At 41.1% G+C, this 19,176-nt stretch overlaps 1 protein-coding gene across 1 annotated transcript in view; it reads left to right on the top strand.

The window, feature by feature from the left end:
• Positions 1-17,966, top strand: part of trabd2b (TraB domain containing 2B) — a 70,609-nt gene extending 52,643 nt beyond the window's left edge. Inside the window, exons 5-7 of the mRNA XM_067597125.1 lie at positions 13,830-13,926; positions 16,273-16,551; positions 17,072-17,966. Coding sequence (XP_067453226.1) covers positions 13,830-13,926; positions 16,273-16,551; positions 17,072-17,306 — 611 coding nt within the window. The 3' untranslated portion in view covers positions 17,307-17,966. The remainder of the gene's footprint in view (positions 1-13,829; positions 13,927-16,272; positions 16,552-17,071) is intronic.
• Positions 17,967-19,176: the final 1,210 nt, after the last annotated feature.

Raw genomic sequence — 19,176 nt, 5'->3', positions numbered from 1 at the left:
TGTGTGTGTGTGTGTGTGTGTGTGCTTGCAAGTGTGTGTGCTATAGTGTATGATTAATGCTGAATGCCTTGCTCCTTACTCCAAGCATTTTTTCTCCCTGCGCTCTTTGTGCTGTTTGGATAAGGCCACTGTTGCACCATCTTGCTGCTATGTGTGGATCTGTGCACGTGTGTGTCTGTGAGTGTATGTGTGCGTGTGTGTGTTGGGGAGGGGGTGCATGTGTGTAAAATAGAAGCACTGTAAGTTTGCATATGTACTTTGACTGTGGTGGAAGGATGTATTTGTGCCATTATACATCAAAAACTGGTATAAGTGTTTGCAGTGGAAAAAATAAGGGCTGATAATACATCCTTCTCCTGTTACACACTGTGTTTATGAAACAATGAAAGTCATGTGAACTTCGGAAAGCCAACAAACCCAGTCCAACTCCTTAGGCTAAAGAAAAAAAGCATTGAGGGTTTGGCGCGGAGATTTGCAAGAAAGTGAAAAAACAGCCATGTTTCCTATTTCAAGTTGTTAGAAATGTTAGTGATAGTGACATTATTGTATGCAACGTGTTCAAAACGTAAACTGATTATCCCTCACTGCTACCTGGACTATCTTCTGAACTTCATGCTTAAATATCTTTCATATATTCATTCGAAAAGGTTATGAAAATGTCGTCCTTAAATTAATTTGGGCAATTAAGGTGAACCGTCAGGGGTTCTCTTGTTTAGGCTGATAAGACAGCTTCATTTTTTAAATAGACATTTGTTTTAATGCAGCTTCATATTTTCCAGGTTCTTTGCCCTTCAGTAAGGCAGCTGTGTATTAGCTTTCCTGTGTGTTCAACCAGGCCTGGACAGACTGGAGGTGAACATGTGTGTCGGGTCACCTACAGGCTGCAGTGTTGTGTGTGAGAGAACTGAAGTGTGAAGTGATGAGAACCATTACAGTTACCCTGCGCACACACATGCATACACTTGAGTTCATACCTGAGCATGCATACAGTACCTGTGCACATATAATAATAATAAAAAATATATATACATATATATATATATATTTAATTTGTACTGCATTTTTCATATATATTCACGCACACACACACATAATATAAACATAGAAGTCTCTGTATAGACCTCGGGAAGGCAAAGCATTTACATACATGAAAGCGCAGGGCAAATTCACTCTGCATGTTCACTCAATTTTGCGCTCACAATCTGCATGTAATTAGTGTCTGATTTGCTACAGCAGTGGCAGCTAATTATGCAACTAGTTACTGGGGCTGCCTTTTAGCTTCATTTAGAGAGAACTTTGAGGATAAAAAATGAAATCATGAACTAGTGATACTAAAAAAAGAATTACAGTATGTTAAGGGTATTTCAAAACATTTACTAAGCATGCAATTAAACTATTGCTGAGATTATTACTAATTAAATAATGATGATTATGAAAGTAGTTTGTAAAACTAATGCAGTAAAGGTCAATAAACAAACTTCTAAGGAAAAAGACAATAATTGGAACTGACAACACAAAGAAAACATACTTATTTAAAACTTAAGTTACTTAATAAACTAATTCATTACAAATTTGTATATAATACAGGTTATTAACAACAACTTTCCCACCACAAACTTCTCCTAATATACCAGCAAGATGTGCAGATCGTCATCACAGTAACTGATACTAAATCCAGATGAATATTATTCTGTTACACATATCATGTCCAATACAATTTGTGTCTATCCTGCTTGAAATGCATAAAAAAGAGAGATGTGTATCACTGATAGAAAGACAAACTGGGCCTCCAGGATGTTGTGCCTGTTTGATAAATGATACACATGTCTGACATGTTTAAGCAAAAAATGTAATAAATTAAGGTTAACAGAGTCTCTCCCATGCATGAATCACAAAGCATCCTTTTCTCATCTTATTTCTGTCTTAAGGATTTTGACTCATGTCTTTACAGTCCTGTAACTGTCCCTGCTGGTCCCAGTTTCTCATTGGCTGTAACCAGCCATGAAATTTTATCATCCAATGATGCCAGGATGTATTAAGTGACGGCCTGGACTCCCAGAAATCTGACTGTGCTCACGTTGCTCTGCAGTATTTTCAAAAGTAGCTCTGGAAGTGGTCTTACTTTGTGAGAGGAGCAATCTGACCACAAAACAAATTTTGAGTAATGAAGAAAAATAAAAAAGGGATGGGAGGTGTGAGGGTTAAGATTACCCAGACATATTTTAAAATAAAAACAGACTGGGGAGATGTATAATAGTCATTCTCAGGCCAAATGTGAGCTTACAATAATGTGATCACATAAAATCCAATCTTTATGGTCAGATCTCAAAAATCACAGTACGTGGCTTATTCTTGTGGATTATTAAATGGAATAATGAAAATGTGGGATTTCAAATGCTGGGGATCCTGGCACGAGATCCACAATCTCTCTCTCTTGTATATGCAGTACAACAGATAAATATTAATGGCCCCTCTCACTGCCTTTGCCTTGGACACTTTACTTCCAACCTGAACCATGTCCAGAGTACAAAAAGAAAACAGGACTGTCGGGAAGGAGCTGGGGCAGCACTTAGGTCAAGGCCCTCTAGAGTTACCACTGTTGTAGTCCGATCCAGGAGTTTTTTTCACAGGATAATTAAACTATACAACGTGTGTATAAAGTGGTTCAGGCAGGAAATCCATCTCTACTCAGTTCAGCACCTTACTTCCCAGCCTCCCCCTTTCCTCTCACTGTACACCTACACCTTCCTGTAGCATAAGTACTTTTATGTGCAAAATGCATGCTTTTGTATTTGCTAAAGCAGTGATTTTTCTCTCTGCTCTTTTTCCTCCATCCTGCACACATCTCCATACATTGTAACAGACATTTTTTATTTCCTTCACTTTCACCAACAGGTTATTAATACAAATTATAGAGTAAAAAGAGCTCCAGCAGGCATAATTGAATTACCCCAGGCAGTATAAAAGAGACTGACTGAGCAGTATTACTCTCTCACTGGAGCTTGCTGTTGGGCCAAGATTTCATGATATCGATGGTCCACCATACAACACTTCAGTCAACTTGAGTTTCTCTCTAGCACATATTACAGTCATATTTCAGTCACTAATTGTTATGCAGTCGAGTTTACATTACGTTAAGCCACTAATCAGTATTTTACTGGCACTGTATAAGAGGGTCACGACTGAGCTGCAGTCATGAACCTTATCACTTAGGTCCGCAGCTCCAAGCAGCATTTTTGCCTCATTTTCAGTAGCTCATTATTTTGGTTTATAGTGTTAAGGCCCACAAAGGTAATATATGGTCCAGTCTCACTGCTTGTATCCACACTCTCTTCCCTTACTCAAGCAGTAGCAAGCAGCTGTTTTCAGCAAAAAAGGAGCCCTGAATAGCCCCCTGTACACTACTAGCCTAGCACAAAAAAAAGAAAAGAAGAAAGACAAAGTCCGTGACTAGCTTGTGAAGAAGTTAGCAGCTAAAGACAGATATTTAAAGACAGGAGTTGGTGGAAGCTAACCAGAGCTAAAAGAAGACTGAAAATTGGGCTTTTGTTGACATTTGTTAGGTCACCAGCAACACAACTTTAGCTTTAGCTTTGACATGCTAGCTACACAAACGTTATAACGTGATAATATGTTAGGGCTGTGTTTCTGTGAGCTTGTTTTTGTTTACACCCAAGGAGCCAAAAAAGGGAAAAGATTAAAGCAGTTAAAGGGAACATATCTTGCTTTTTGTGATTTTCTGTTATTTTTATACTGTTAACAGTGTTTCTCCTATAATAGTGCAGCAACGAGAACCCCCACCAGGCCAAAAAATATTTTTTTAAATGCCAAAAATAACAGCAAATATCCATTCATTTGGAAATCAATGGTGTTTGGGAGCCTCTGAGCAGCGCTGTTTCGAAACGTGAGTTAACGTCTGTGTCATTGCCCGCGAAACTCCTGGTAGCGTAACTCCTTTTAAGGAATAAGGCAGTGCATAAGCGAGTGGTTAAGCAAGAGGGCGAGCATCAGATGGGGAATGCGAGTGCAGCAGAGGAAAAGGTTAGCAGTAAGTTGTCAATCTGGCAGTAAATGTACAGTACAGACTACAGTGTGTCAGTTAATAAATGCTGCAGCTTGTCAAGACCAAGAAAAGTCATGTCAGTTGTTTCCCCAACTGCTGGAAAAGTGAAGGGGGTTAGCTCCGAAGTTAGAAACAATGGGTTAGCCTAACCTGACGACGCTAAACAGAGAAATAGAGTGAGAAATGTGTGGCTGCTAATCACCCCTGCCCCGCCAGGCCAAACCATTCAACATAGGGGAAACACTGTGTTAATGTATGTGAATGTATGTAAAGATGCTCCCTACAAGTCAAAACCCCAGGCTTCAACCTGCTCTGAACGTCTCGTTTGCAATGTTAATTCTACTTGCTCCTCGTGATGACGTCAGATTGTTCATACATGCCCACAAATGGCTGTCTGTTCTGTAGCCTTTGTTGATGAAGTTGTAGGATGTTCACATTGTCCATTCGCATATTTGGGATCAGATTCGGGCTTGAACATGTACAGATTTATTTAAGAAGTTTCCATTTCAAATAAAGATTGAGAAAAAGAAGTGGAATTGTGCCTGATAATAACCCTTTTAAATGAATAGTTAAACATTTTGGGAAATATATCTTAGCCTATTCACTTTCTTCCCGAGAGTTAGATAAGAAGAGATAACCACTCGTTATTTTTACGATAAATATGAAGCTATGGCTAGGAGCCAGTTAGCTTAAGTTAGCATAAAGATTGGAAACATGCAAAATCTCAAACTATTTCTTTAACTTGAAGTGAGCAACACTGTTGAAAGAATAGTCATCAGAAATTTAAATTCAGCTTTTCTCTCTTCGCTCTCCATCTCCTCAGAGTCTCTCATCCTGTTCCTTTACGCCGCTGTGACCACTGCTGTTCACTATTACTATCAGTATTATGTAATGGAGACCAATCATAGGCACCCACTGTAGCATGACGTAGCGCTCTTTGTAAGGCCAAGTGAATGCATCACAGTTTCCCCTTGGACAGAATGACACAGCAACACCAGATGATAGCAGTAAAGGGAAAGCATACTCGTAGACTCGTCACATTGGACACTTGTTGCTATTTTAAACAGACACAAGTCTAAATACACTTTTTTTCTCTCACGCATTCAGCAAAATATGCAATCATACACAAACAAAAACAAAAACATACACTATAATTTTTACACATAACACAAGCACACACAGATTTATCATAAAGAGTTGTGCTGGGGTAGGCAGCGTCTCATTGGAGCTCTGTGGTGTGCCTCAGCAGGTTTTCATTTGCCAGCTCTCTGGCTGCCGCTGCCTTGCCTTATTGAAAACATCCCATGGAATTTCCTGACGCTGCCACGGCCTAGACACCACTTCACTCACATACACGTGTGTCTGTGTATGCTTGCGACACGAGTCATATGATCCACAGAGATATCCATCACCAAAAAGAGTTTACTGTCAAAAATACACATGTAGTATTGTTTTAAGTTTGAGTCACTTTGGATCTGTTTGCAGAAAGTCGATTTTTGTGCGTAAATTCTGCTGTGCAGGCCTATAGCACATTGTGCGGGCAGAGGGGGACCATGTGTTTTGTAGTCGCTTGTGGTGTTGTGGTGTTGAAGTGATGACTGAGGGAGAAAGCCTGTCTGGCGTGCATGTCATTTTGTCTGTGTGGCTCTTCCTCTCTGCATATCTGCTTTTTTCAGCCCTTTTCCTCTGCCTGTCTGTCTATCTGTCTGTCTCTGCTGGCACTCCGGTCTGTCTTTAGCTCTAACTTCATATTTCTACCTGTCTTGCCTGCCACTCTGTCTTAAGCTGCTATCTTTCTGGCTCTTTCTATCTGTCCCCTCCATCTGCCACTGTCTCGCCTTTATTAAACTGACGCCATCCCTTGGTGATGTCTAGCTCTGTCTCTTCTGCCTCATGCTGTCTTCCCCTCCGCATAGTGCGGGAACATTTTATGAAGTGACGGAGACGCCATATATGTGCGTCATGTGTGCACTTTGTGATTCCTCAGCTCGGCAGAGAAGACACATGGAGGGAGATAGAGTGAGATATAGAGATCGAGAGATATTATTAGTGTTCCTACTGACAGCTTGGACTTAGCAGGCTTTTAAATGTATTTTTAACGGGAGTGTGGTTTGGACCAGAAGCCAATGTTGTTTAGTGCAGGGTGATAGTGCATGTGAGTCACTGTTAAGTGTGTAGCGCTTTGGTCCAATACATGGATACTTCTGTCCACTAGGGAGGAAATGTCCCTCCAAACAGTATTACAAGCACAAGTCCATCACTTTCCTAACATAACATAAACCTAATTATTTTCTAATTACCACTTATGTTCAAAAACCCAAGCCTTTTAGGAATTAACAATTCCCAATTTGTGGACTGTTTATTGTAATCTGTGCATCCAGTTCAACATGGCTGTCACTGGTTCTAGTAGCCTGACAAAATACATAAAAGACAAAATGCGCACTTCATGACTGCTCTTATAGAAGGAATATTTAGTTTCATTAAATGCCAAAAAAGAACATTCACTTTTACTGTGTTTTTATTAGCTAATTTAACAAATTAAATGTTAAAAAAAGGCTTGCAAGGATATTTGTTACTAATTACAGTAAAATTATATTTAAATAAACCCAAATTGTTACTGCTCCATATTAGCAAAGTTGACTTGGGATGTTAACACATAACTTTTTTTCATAAACACACGGATGCTTTTTTTGCACCCATGTAAGGTTACATCGTCTTGTCAATGTTCAGGAATGTGCGTTTGCGTGAAAACGTCTTATGGTAACTGTTAGCTACACTGGTTGAATTCTTAGCTCTGATTAAATCAGTACAGCTCATTAGCGTGTTCAAAGATTACACACTTCATTAGCAACTGAAAGAACATCTCATAGCCTATTTAGTGCCAATAAGCTTAATGCTACATTTCATAAACACATGGATGCTTCGGTGTAGCTTGCTTTGATCTTTTGAGCATGTAAATTGGCCTACATGCACACACCAGAAACTATGTAGATCTCAGAATACAAGAATACAATGGTTCACTTCTTGGGACTCATACTACTGCTGGTTTTCATACTAGGTAGTTAATTGCATTCACCTGGTGCCCCAGGTGTAAATCAAATCATGATTAGATGGGAAGAATGAAAACCAGCCAGCCTCGTCCTGAGAAAGAACTGCTGTAAGACATTGGTACGAGCCAAGGAAGCACACTCCATAAAACACACTTATACATTTACATTTACACACAAACCTGCACATACAGGCTACATACATACTCACATACCAGCACACTTACTTGTATCTCTATGCTCATGCCTGCTGGGCAGCTGTGTAGTGTATGCCAACATCACACACACACACACACACACACACACACACACACACTCCACACTGACAAATGCACAAAAATATGCACTCCTTTTAAAACACATGAATAAGATGACAGGCACATACTGTAAGCTTTTGTAATGAACGGAAATGTGTGAATGTTTTGTACCTGCTCACATGAAAAATAAATATGCTTCCCTCTTAACTGGAACTGCAAGTTTAACTGAAGGGTGGAGGAGAGGAAATGAACCAACGGTGCAAGAATGAGATGACAGAGATAAAGACCGCCATGAGACAGAGTTCTGTAAGGATATCATATCACATTCTATCATATATACGTATGTGTGTGTTTGTGTCCAGAAGAAAGAAGTCCCTCTACTAGTTGACCGGCTGCTCCCTTTACTCCTCATGTCCCAGCAGGGAGAGACACTAAAGACCACAGCTGACAGAGACAAAAACAAACAATTTCCACTAAATGTTGTTAGCTCCACTGTAGTCTCAGCTCATCTCTCATCCTCTCTTTTTCTTTCACTTTCTTTACTTTCTCTCTGCCCACTCAGAGAGTGTTAGACTGCAGCAGCAAGCTCACACAGTCTAAATATTTAAACATGGGGAATTACTTTAAAGCTTCTAACACTGAACGGCTGATCCCTCCCTCCAGCCTTTTCTGACATGGACTGGTGTCAGGCCCGCTGCATGCAGCGAGCGGCCTTTGGATGTGATCCCCGAACTCCCTTGATCTTTGTATTTGACCGGAACGTCAACCAGAACTTGGACGTGGACACCCCCAATCAACAGCTGTCACTCATAACACCTCAGCGTGGTGCGGAGAGACAGACAGACGTCGTACTGCATGCATAGGAAGTGAAATCATTATGGAGATGAGGAATGAGTGAGAGAAGTTGGGGGAAGCCAGGGGAAAGACTCCAGATTCCCATTATTCCCCTTCTACAAACCCAGAGCTGAGCCGAGAGGTGGAATTTACCATCCTGCCTCTTTAGATTTACACGTCAAGTGAAAGCTGCGCTCTGTTTTCAAGGCAGTGGTTCAACTATTTCTGAAGCGCCGTGGGTAGTTGTTGCTCCGGCTCCACTCTGTTAATCCAAAGGCTGCTGTGTGATTTATAGAGGGATCCCAGTACCGTAAAACTGTAAATGGAAATGCACAGCAAGGCGTGGGGATGCTGGGCTTATTAAAATCTTTGTTGCATTACTCATATGTTGTTCAAGAAAAAAGAAGGGCAGTGTTACGCAGGTTAAGTCCAAAGAGAGACTTGTGCTCCTGTGTCATAGATACACACACACACACACACACACAGAGGTAGGCAAATACATATTAATGTGAGCTCACCGTTGCGAGCAGACAACAATCGCTGGCACACACTGAAGGGAAAACTTGAATAAATGTGTAGAGAAACATAACAAATGCAGATGCTTCCATAGAAAGCACAGAGGGCCCCTAAATGGTTTTTCAGTCACCGGTTTATGGGAGATTTTGGATTGATGTGTTAGGCAGCGCCCACATCATTAAAACTTCCCTCCGGTCTTCACTCGTGAAGATTTGTGATGCTGTTTTGATGGTTCAAGGTTGTCCAACACCTTACAGAGACATTTATGTTAGTTTTTCCTTTAATTTGTCATCCGCCTGACACCTACACACTTATTCACACACAAACAGATGCAAATGAGAGGAATTTTCCCCCATCATCACTGGAACACATTTCCAAACAAATCCAGAGAGGAACACACCCTTGTCAACTACAAAGTAGTGCGGGTAGTTTTTTAATCCCCCCCTCCCTCCCCCCCATTCATTGGGTTGCTCTCTCCACCGTATCCTCTCACTTTCTTTCTGCTTTCCCTCATCTCTTCACCTCCCTTTCATCTGTTGTTCAAATGGCTGGGAGGCAACAGCTTGTGTTTGTTTGGACCATAATGTAGCAACAGTACCCAGCATGCATTCTGGGAGGGTGGAGAGAGTGCGCAATCCATCTCGCCCTCATGATCCTGTTCTACATCTTTTTCCTTTTTCTTCTTCTCTTTCTTCACATACATTTTCTCCCTCGGCCCACTCATCTATTTGCAACCTCCTCCTTCTTTACTTTCTCTTCCTATTTTACTGCTTGTGCTCTGATTGCAATTTTTATGTGAGGTGGTTTGCTTGCAAGCCATTTTTTTTAAACCACTAGTGCATACCAGTTGATCCATTGTTTACACAGCATAATTGCAAACACATTTGTTTGCGCAAAAACTGAAAAATAACATAAATCTGATCATGTGTGTTCTCTTTATTTTTGGATCAATGTCCCATGCCTCACCGCTCACTGTTGCTCTCTATTTCTTTTTCTCGTCTCTCTTAACCGGCTCCTCTTTGTTGCTTTGAAGGTTTTCGAGAGGGATGTAGAAAGGAAAAGATGGAGAGATTGTGATGGAGCGAGGGAACAAGGACTGGGCAGATAGAAAGAGAAGTGGGTGTGAGAAAAGAGGTGCTGACATGGCTGGAGTCTGGAGAGACATGCTGCCACACCTCTCTCTCTCTCTCTTCAACACACACTCAAACTTGCATGGAGAGGAAAGGGTGGAAAAATTGACAGACAAAAAGGCAAACAAACTGACAGCAGAGGAAAGAGCTGCAGTGACAGCCAGACAACCATAGATGCTTTAAGGAGACATGATTAAGTCTGGAAAGCCAGACAGATAAAGAGATAGGCCTGAGACAAGAGGTGGCTACAGTAAACACAGAGAGTGAAGTGGAGTACATTAAGTTGCTACTGTAAGTGGAAATTGGGATGGAAAGGTTATTAAACAGGGGAGTAACTGGGTCATTAACTCTGCTCTCAGGAGCCACAGGAGGGGGAACACCCTGTAAGGTAGTGACACACTGCAAAAAGTCCTGGTTGCTCAAAACTGAATGAACTTTTTTAAGCAAAGGAAATATTGAAGGCATATCTGCTTTATTAGAGTGATGACAGCAGACTGGCGAGACAAAAAAAACAGAGAGTAGGTGATATGTGAAAGTGGTTGTAAATGGTTTGAACCCACATTACCACAAGTTGCGTTTCTTCTGTACATAGCCTGAGCCACTCAACTTAACTTAATAGCCCTAAAGCGGTGCAGTTACAAGAGAATATGACACTTTACAGATTATTTTTGAGATCCAATGAGTGCAAAGAATCTTGTTAAGCAGTCATCACGGAGGTGTAATGAACTTCCCAAAAATCACTTGGCAAATTAAACACTGTGACGTAAATGATGATGAAGAGTCTGACAGTTGAGTCTGTGGCGTGTTCACACTGGAAAAGATAAAGTATACTAAAAAAAAAAGTCTGTATGTAAACATTTCTTTCAATTTAAACACTCATCACTTCCTGTGTGCCAGAGAACTTTGCTCAGGAAATACTCATGAAAGTGTTTCTGGAGAATCACAACACAGGCATTTATTTGTATACCTTTTACTACTGTAAGTAATTTGTAAGAATTTTACACATGGCCGCAGCATTTTTTACAGTGTGCTACCGGTGCATTCAGCCTACGAGCTCTACGTGCAGCAGGGGAGCAATTAGGAGTCAGCTGACCTCTCATTACGTCTTGGCTAATGGAACTGTTGTTGGGCCAGCTCTCTGCTGCAGAAGCGCCACATTGTTTACTGTCTGGATACTCCACAAACAAACACACTAGCCCAGCCCCGACAACACAGTCATCTCTACGGAGAGAGCTATTATCTCTGTGTCTAGTCACTCACACACACACACACAGGGAAGAACCACAAACACACACAGAAACAAATGATACACATGCCACTGTTGTCAGATGAAAAGATTGTGAATAAACTTAAGAACCCAGAAAAACATTTTTGTTTGTTTGACAAATTGTGCCAGCTCATGGGGAACCTTGCAATCCCTCAATTTAAGTTCAAACATGGAAGTTAGCAACTTTTGAAGAGGGTTTGTGTGTCTGTTTGTGTGTGTGTGTGTGTGTGTGTGTGTGGGAGGGGCACATGTGCATAAGTGCATGTTTGTCTGTTTATTCGTGTCCATTCGTTTGGTCTTGTTTTGCAGACAAAAGTGTTTGTATCGTTTGTGTATACAGTAGGATGTTTAACAAGTGGGTGCATGTTTATTGGATGTTGTTTACAGGATCCTGAAAACAACAAACGAAGGAACAATTAGCAGAATGAACGTTTAAAGAATGTCAGATTTAGAACAGGTGTGTCTTAGACATGAAAACATGATGTCATCCGCCGGCTGTGAAGGGAAACAATCTCATCACACAAACAAACACACACACACACACACACACACACACACACACACATGCTGCCTTGTTTCTGTGTGCGTTATGGATAACAGCAGGGCAAAGGAAATCTAGTCAGCACATCAAACAGTCAGCTTAACCTCAAACCGGGCGGACACTCAGGAGGTGTTCTTCTTGTGCCCCTGGCCCTCAGAAATTAATGAAATAGCTTCTTGACACACATATTAGAGTGGTTGAATCTGTCAGCATGCAGTCATTGAACAAGCTGACTTCGGCCCCACTGTTTGGTGAGAAGAAAGGGATGAAAACTTAAGTATTATAAACTACTACTGACTGTATATGTTATATAAGTTACATAAATTAACTGTAGAGTACATATTTTGCAGTTTCTCCATAAGCATGGCATCATCCACTGGCCAAATATGGAGGCATTTTCAGCAATATGCTGATGTTTAGCAGATATGTTTACTATGTTCAACATCTTAGTTTAGCATTTTAGCATGCTAACATTTGACAATTAGTGCTAAACACAAAGTAGGACACAGCTGAGGCTGATGAGAATGTCATTTTTGCAGATATTTGGTCATAAAGCCAAAATAATTGGATAAATTAAAAACCTGATGATGGCGTTCAATGAAAATTAAACTCATCCTAAGGGGAACATGAATGCCTGCTTTCATGGCAATCTATTCAACACTTTTTGAGATATTTTACCTAACTTAAGTTATGGGTTCATCCTCTGGGAATCATGAATGTATGTACAAAATTTGTAGTCCGTGCAATAGCTGTTGAAATATTTCAGTTTAAACCAAAGTGGTGGACTGACTGTCGACTGTTGTGCCATTTCTTCATTTATTAGTTATTTTCCTATTAAAGTGATCTAATCTGAACTCTGCTTTCTATAGGTACATTTTTATTGCAATGTCAGGATCACTGTGTTTGGTTTCTTTTGTTTTCTAAAGTTTCAGTTTATGTACCTTAAAAAAAGACCTTTAAAAAGTTCTTAAGGAAACAAGGATGAGAAATATGTCCTAACTTCTACCCTTGTGAGGATATTTAGTCTGCATAAGTGTAGCAAAACAAGAACACACACACAAATACATACACCCACCTTCACCCAGACAAAAGCTCACACTCTCCCCTCTGTGTAATCCCATCTGATCTCGCCGACACTCTGTTGTTAGAAGCCTCCACTCACTCCACAGCCTATCCCAGCGCTGCCTTTGAACTCGGCTGCCAAGAAAGTGTAACACCGCGTGCCTCTTTCTTTGACTTTCAGGAATGATCAGGAACATTATAATGATAAAATTGGCAGGGGGTGAGGAGCCGAGTGGGAGCAGAGGGCCCTGATAAAAAAGGCGAGTAAGAGGCTTGAATATTGTCAACGTGTTGTTAATAAGCCGCAGGAGAGAGCTGAGGTGTGTGAGTGTATGAATTCCTGTGTGTGCAAATTTTTGTATGCAGGTTTATGTGTGAGCGCAAATATGAATTCTTCTGTTAGGGTGTGTGTGTGTGTGTGTGTGTAGTGGGGGTGATGTCAGGCTACTTTACAGCTTATTGCTGGGTTGAGTGACGCGCAGGATTATCGGCTGATGGGAGAAATAAAAAAAACACTCTTTCATCAGCGCAGGGCTGGGGCCCACATGTTTGATGTCAGACTGAAGGAATCATATACAAGGTGAAGGAAAGAGGGAGAGGAGTGGAGGGGAGGCAAGAGGTTGAGTGCTGACAATACAGGGTCATTAGGGAGCAACAAGTGCATAGGCCCAGAAGATGAAGAATGATCTTGCATTTGAATAGCCTCTGTTATCCTCCACAATCCTGTCTCTTGCTTCTGCCTATAGCAGAACTGTTACTGCCACAATCTAACAAGGTATATCAACACCTCTTTGGTGGCTAGGTCCACTGACTGGGTATAACACTTAAAAATATTCTTTGAAGCTAGCCAAGTAAGAATAAGAATATGTATCATGTTGTGAACCCTATCACCAAACAAAAATGACACTTCCATCCCTACAGCTCCACCGTCAGCATTGCAACCAATAGTAGAGCTTTAGTGCACTGAAAAACACTGGGGAGTATTAAGTTTCTGTTTATAGCATCAAAATATTTTCATGAAACACAATCCAGGTTGTTGTTTTAGAAAGACAAAAATGAACTCTCGTATCCTTTAAATCTGTCCTGACCTTTATTATTGTGTCCATTGTTAGGTCACTTCCTGGGGAACCGCAGTGTGCTGGACATCCTCAGGCAGGAAGGCTACGAGATCGTCCACACTCCCTCTGATCACCAGGAGCCTGTCACAGAGTGAGTAAACAGAGAGAGATGACAAAGAATTACAAAGAAACAAACACACAATCTGTTGCTGAAAAACAGACAAAAGTATGTGATTGCTTGGGTTACTAAACAGAAATCCGATCTCTCATTTGACATTATGTAATCTGACAAGGTTGATGATGATGATGGTGGAACATGCATATTATTTCATTTTGGAGGCAAAATAATTCTAATGCAATCAAATCATGGGCATTATATTGGTGAAAGATTACACTTTGAAAAACAAACTTGAGAGCCCTCTAACCTGACAAGATGACGAATGAAAAAAGACAAGGTACTAGCATTGCCCTGATGAAGTTATGGTAATATGAACTGTGAAACAGAGCATTGGTGCACTAGTTTTTGGCAAGCATGCAGATACATGTGGATGTAGATCACAGAGCCCATCAAACAGAGAAAGAGAATATCTGTCTACCCCCCACAACTTAACGAGTCCACATCTGTCTTATTCTCTCTAGAGTCGAGGCATTTAACCTCAGTAGATTTACTGAAGTGCAACGCAGATACAGTCCAAATTGTGCTCTGTAACAAATAAAGCTCTGCTATACAGAAATCCTTTGATACCTCATCAACTCCCTCACCTTCCTCCCCTGCTCCCTCCGTTCCTTCCTCCGTCTCCTCCCTCTCCTCCCCTGCCTGCCAAAGGCGAGCTGCCAAAGGTGAGCGGTGGTTCTGCCTGTTCTCAACAGCCACTGGTACCACGGTCAAAACAAACACACACATACAGACGTGTATGCAGGGTGAGCGGAGTGATGCACTGTGCCAAGGAGCAGGGGGAGCAAGATTGTACTGTACACACACTCAAACTCACACACCTCACACAGAGGCTTGGCTTCTGTCCTGCAGCATTTCTTCACAAAAAAAACCTTCCACAATCCCTCTAAATATCTCAGTGTGTGTGTGTGTGTGTGCACGCCCCCACTCCCTGGCACAGAGCAGTTCCCCTCTCACCTAGGGGGTTGATCCATGGGCCTGTAAAATGGTAACAACAGCCACTTGAATCACGGTGAAAATGGAAAAACAAGGCACCAGGAATCTCTTTAAAAACAGTAAAAACATCCCCAACCATCCATCTAGTTGGGGCTTTTACAAACTTCTCACTGTAAATTACAGCTGTAAATGTAGCCTCCCTATCACCCTCCACCCTGTTTGCAGAGTTGTGGGCTTCAGCCAGTGGTTCTGGTTTAAAAGCTGACAAGTGGACTGACTTGCTGTGGTCACAAAACACTTGCGTGTGCCGCACACACTCACAACCACATGACCACACACTTGCAGGCGTGCATGCACGCAGACACCTCTAACTTTGTGACGCAAAGGTGACTTAACAGGCGAGGAAAAACACAGCAAGATGGCTGGGTGAGAGGAGTTTATGAAAGTTATTCGAAGCGATTGGCAAGAAGTCTTAAAGAGTGATTATATGACTGACAGACGGCGCAGACGAGAGCTGGGTTTGGCTCCACAGTTGCTTGACCGCAGGCCTGGAGCTATCATCACCCTGACCAAGCCTTCAAATCCTGGATGGGGATGGTTTCAAGCCTGTAAAAGTAGAAGTGCAGACCATCACATTTATTATGACCTGAGAGACAAAACTAATTATGAAGGAGCAGCTCTAGTGGAAATCCTGACATGATTTAGATCCTATGCCCTTGTGGATACAGTGCAAATATTAATATTACTCATCAGCATGTAATATAGCATCACAGTTCCCTGTTATTCCTGTTACTTTATTAATTTTTTACTTTCTAGTTGTTACAGTGTCGATGTATGCAGAAGGTTCCCTAAGGATCGTTTTGATGTACCACCTTGAAACACATACTTGCACGCAAGTCATATTGAAAGGAAAAGAACAAGGGTCGAGAAAGTATGAGTAATGGATGGAAGAAAGAGGAGCATGGCAAAAGTTTTCGAGGAGAGGCCGGTGATTCTGGGTGGTCCGCTTTGAGCAGATGTCAGTTTTGATGCAAAAGTGCGGCCACAAGAGTTACAACTTCCTGTAATGTTGCCTGTTGGGTATTTCTGCCACTCAGTACATCGTTTATAGGGCAAGGCATCCTTCATGGTGTTCATGTCCTTGAGTGAAATATGGTGTTAAGTGGAAAGAAATAGACTGGTCAGAAACCACAAACAATAACATTTACTTGTAGCCACTTTGAAATCTTAGAAAAGGGAAACAGGCCAACTTCAATTATGATCAGCTGAGAAACACTAAAATGCTGATTTTGCATCTATAAGTCAAAGGTTTCACCATTACCTTTGAATATACCAAAGATGAATATGAACTGACAACCTCTCTATCTCGCCTGTCCCGTGCTTCAGGAGTAAACCAGATGAAGAGCCTGCAGTACGATCCAGCGAGGAGAGCGATGACATGAGCACGGCATCTCCCACCAGCTGGCTGACCAGTCCAACAGAGATGGAGCTGGAAGACCCAGAAGACATCCCTGGCCTCGGAGAGGAGGTGTTGCCTCACATGCTGCTCCCCGACAGCCTGAGCCAGCTGGAGGAGTTTGGACGACACAAACGGCCTCGCAAAGTTCACCGGGGCCATGCGAGACCCCGCCTCTTCAGTGATCTGTGGGTTCGCATCGGAGATGGGTGAGATATCCATTATAATCAGTTAACTATAGTGATATTCAGCTCTATAAAGTAACTTGAGGTATAACTGGAGTGATATTCATGTCAATAAAGATGTTAATATAAATACCTGATGAAGAAAAAAAATCATCCTACAGGTCATCATGGGTCATTACAGAGAGACGCAAAGACCTCATTTTCATACTACTGCAGACTTTGTATTGACCTTTAGTAAACTGATGTTTACTGAAATACCTCTGCAGTGACACAGACAGTTTCATATGTCTGAAAATAGTTTAATACCCAACAGAGCCCAAGGTGGCATCTTGTCAGAAGACAAAGAAAACCACCGAATATTCAGATTTTACAAGCTGGAGCTACTTAGTTTGGGTATTTTTGCTTAAAAATGATATAAACAATGAATTTCTTATAAAATTATTGCCATAGATTGTCAATTTTGTTGATCAACTGATCATAAAGTGTGTGTAAATCTCTGTAGTTGCGGGCTAAACCCTGATTTGTTGTGTCCCTCTTTCTCCAGCACCACCCCACCACCTAATGTGAGGATAATCAATGGTTATGTGACAGTGTCGCCTCCACTGACCAGCCAAAAGCAGCACAGAAGAATGGACATCCATGCCACGGAAAAACCCCCGAGTCCAACTTCCTCCACTCCATCTAATCCCAGCTCAGCCCAGCCAGCTTTAGTCCACAGCACACTCACACTGTCATGTATTTTAGCCTGGCTGTTATCACACATGCTGTTCACCTCCTGACCACAAGACAGCATTATCACACAGACAGACACTCAGACACTACAGCCTCCATGGTCCATACCAGAGCAGTGGAATGTACCCGATAAACAAGGAATGACCACCAGCACATGCAGACAAGAGACCGGAGGAATATTTTAGTCAGGACATGACGTCCTGAGTAACTGCTGGAAGACTCAGCTCCTGCTGAAATGCCAAGCCTTTCAAGTCTCAAGAAGTGTGGAATAAGCTCTCAGCCATGACACAAGCAATGAATGGACTGTGTTAGACTCCCAAAGGGTGGAGTCTTCAAACCTCATGAAAGTATTTCGACAGAATAACAGACATAATAGCACAATGAAGACCTGTAATTTTAAGGAGTTTGTGTGGTGGAGTCTTCAACCCAGTAAAAACTGTAATACTGTATAGAGAAATAAGGTTGACATTAATAATGAGAATAGAAAATACTAATAACATCTATAACATCTATAACTCTGCGATAAATGAGTATGAATGCATACAGTCAAACAGTACTGTGTAGGAGGTGGAGCACTCAGTTGCCCTTTTTGTAAATTGTGCATTTTGTTCATAAAGAAATATTGTATATTTATTATTTCTGGAAGAAAAGAGTATATTTTCTTGCTTTTGAAGAAAAATGAAAAAATAAACTTTGAAAACCTCATGTGTACTAAGATTTTTTTCTTCCCAAAGGATATATCATTTGGACTGGAGCATCAAGGCCAAATCATGGAAGCAAAATGGATTCAAATAAATCTCTAGCAGTCTCAAGAGAAGACAGAAAATGGGAAAGACAGATGAGCCCTGCCTGTTTGTGAAATTAGAGATGTTTTTAGTTTAATATTGATAGCGTATGTAACATATTGAGAGATTACAGAGCATAAAAGTTTCCATGCTTTGCTTCTTAAAAGTATGCTAACATTTTTGTTAATGTTTAAAAAGCAAGAGCAAAATTGAATGTAAGCTAAATGTCTGTATACAGTATGTATCTAAATATACTGAAAACATGAAAAAATTGCACAACAGATGATCTCATTCTGCCATCTGCTGGCTAAATTTAAGAAAACAGTTTGGGTTAGAAATTGAAACCCCTCGACATATGCCTTTAACTGTACTATTGTTGCATTAGACAGATCCAAGAGAGGACTGTGAGTAACTCTGAAAATAAGCACAATGCACAAAATAGTAAAATCATCCAGACCTCAGGAGAAAAGGCTGAAGACAAATGCTGGAATAATGTGACCAGGCTCAAGTCAAGAAATTTAGTCACGGGTGATTAAAGGTAGTGGAAATTGTTTAGTACAAATTTAGACTTAAATTAAGACATTTTTGGTGTTTTTTGGCGTTTTTGAGCAGGTTTGAATTCAACTCTGAACTATTTCAGTCAGAAGTTTGCCAGAAGGTCGCACCATTTACTTGAGAGGTAAGACAAGGGCACAGACACATGAAAAAGTCAAGATGTGGTGACAAAAATACACAGATGTTAAGAAAAGTATGCAATACTTACCATACAGAGCAATACAGAGGATTATGGCCTTTTTTCCCCCCAACTAACATTCCCTTCTGACCAGGTACATGCACAAGTATTTTAACATGTTTGTAAAGGCTGAATGGAACATTCTGAAAATAGACACTGGTTCAGGCCATGGTGATTTTGGGTCTCAGTCTCAGTCTCAGTCATTAACCGTGAAATAAGTCAAAATGGCCAATTGCTTAATATTACCTTATTATGCTGCACTGTGGCTGGCCTTTCAAATTCCTCTTTGAAGTTGCTTTGTTACAATTCGCTGAGCATGGTGTAACTTCACTTAGATGCTTACTTAATAGCACAAAGATATGAGAGCTCAAGAACAATATTTTCACTTTCAGCTAAAAG

The sequence above is a fragment of the Thunnus thynnus genome, chromosome 8 (genome assembly GCF_963924715.1).
Source record: "Thunnus thynnus chromosome 8, fThuThy2.1, whole genome shotgun sequence".
NCBI classification, from domain to species: Eukaryota; Metazoa; Chordata; class Actinopteri; order Scombriformes; family Scombridae; genus Thunnus; species Thunnus thynnus.
This window is presented reverse-complemented; position numbering and strand designations above follow the sequence as displayed.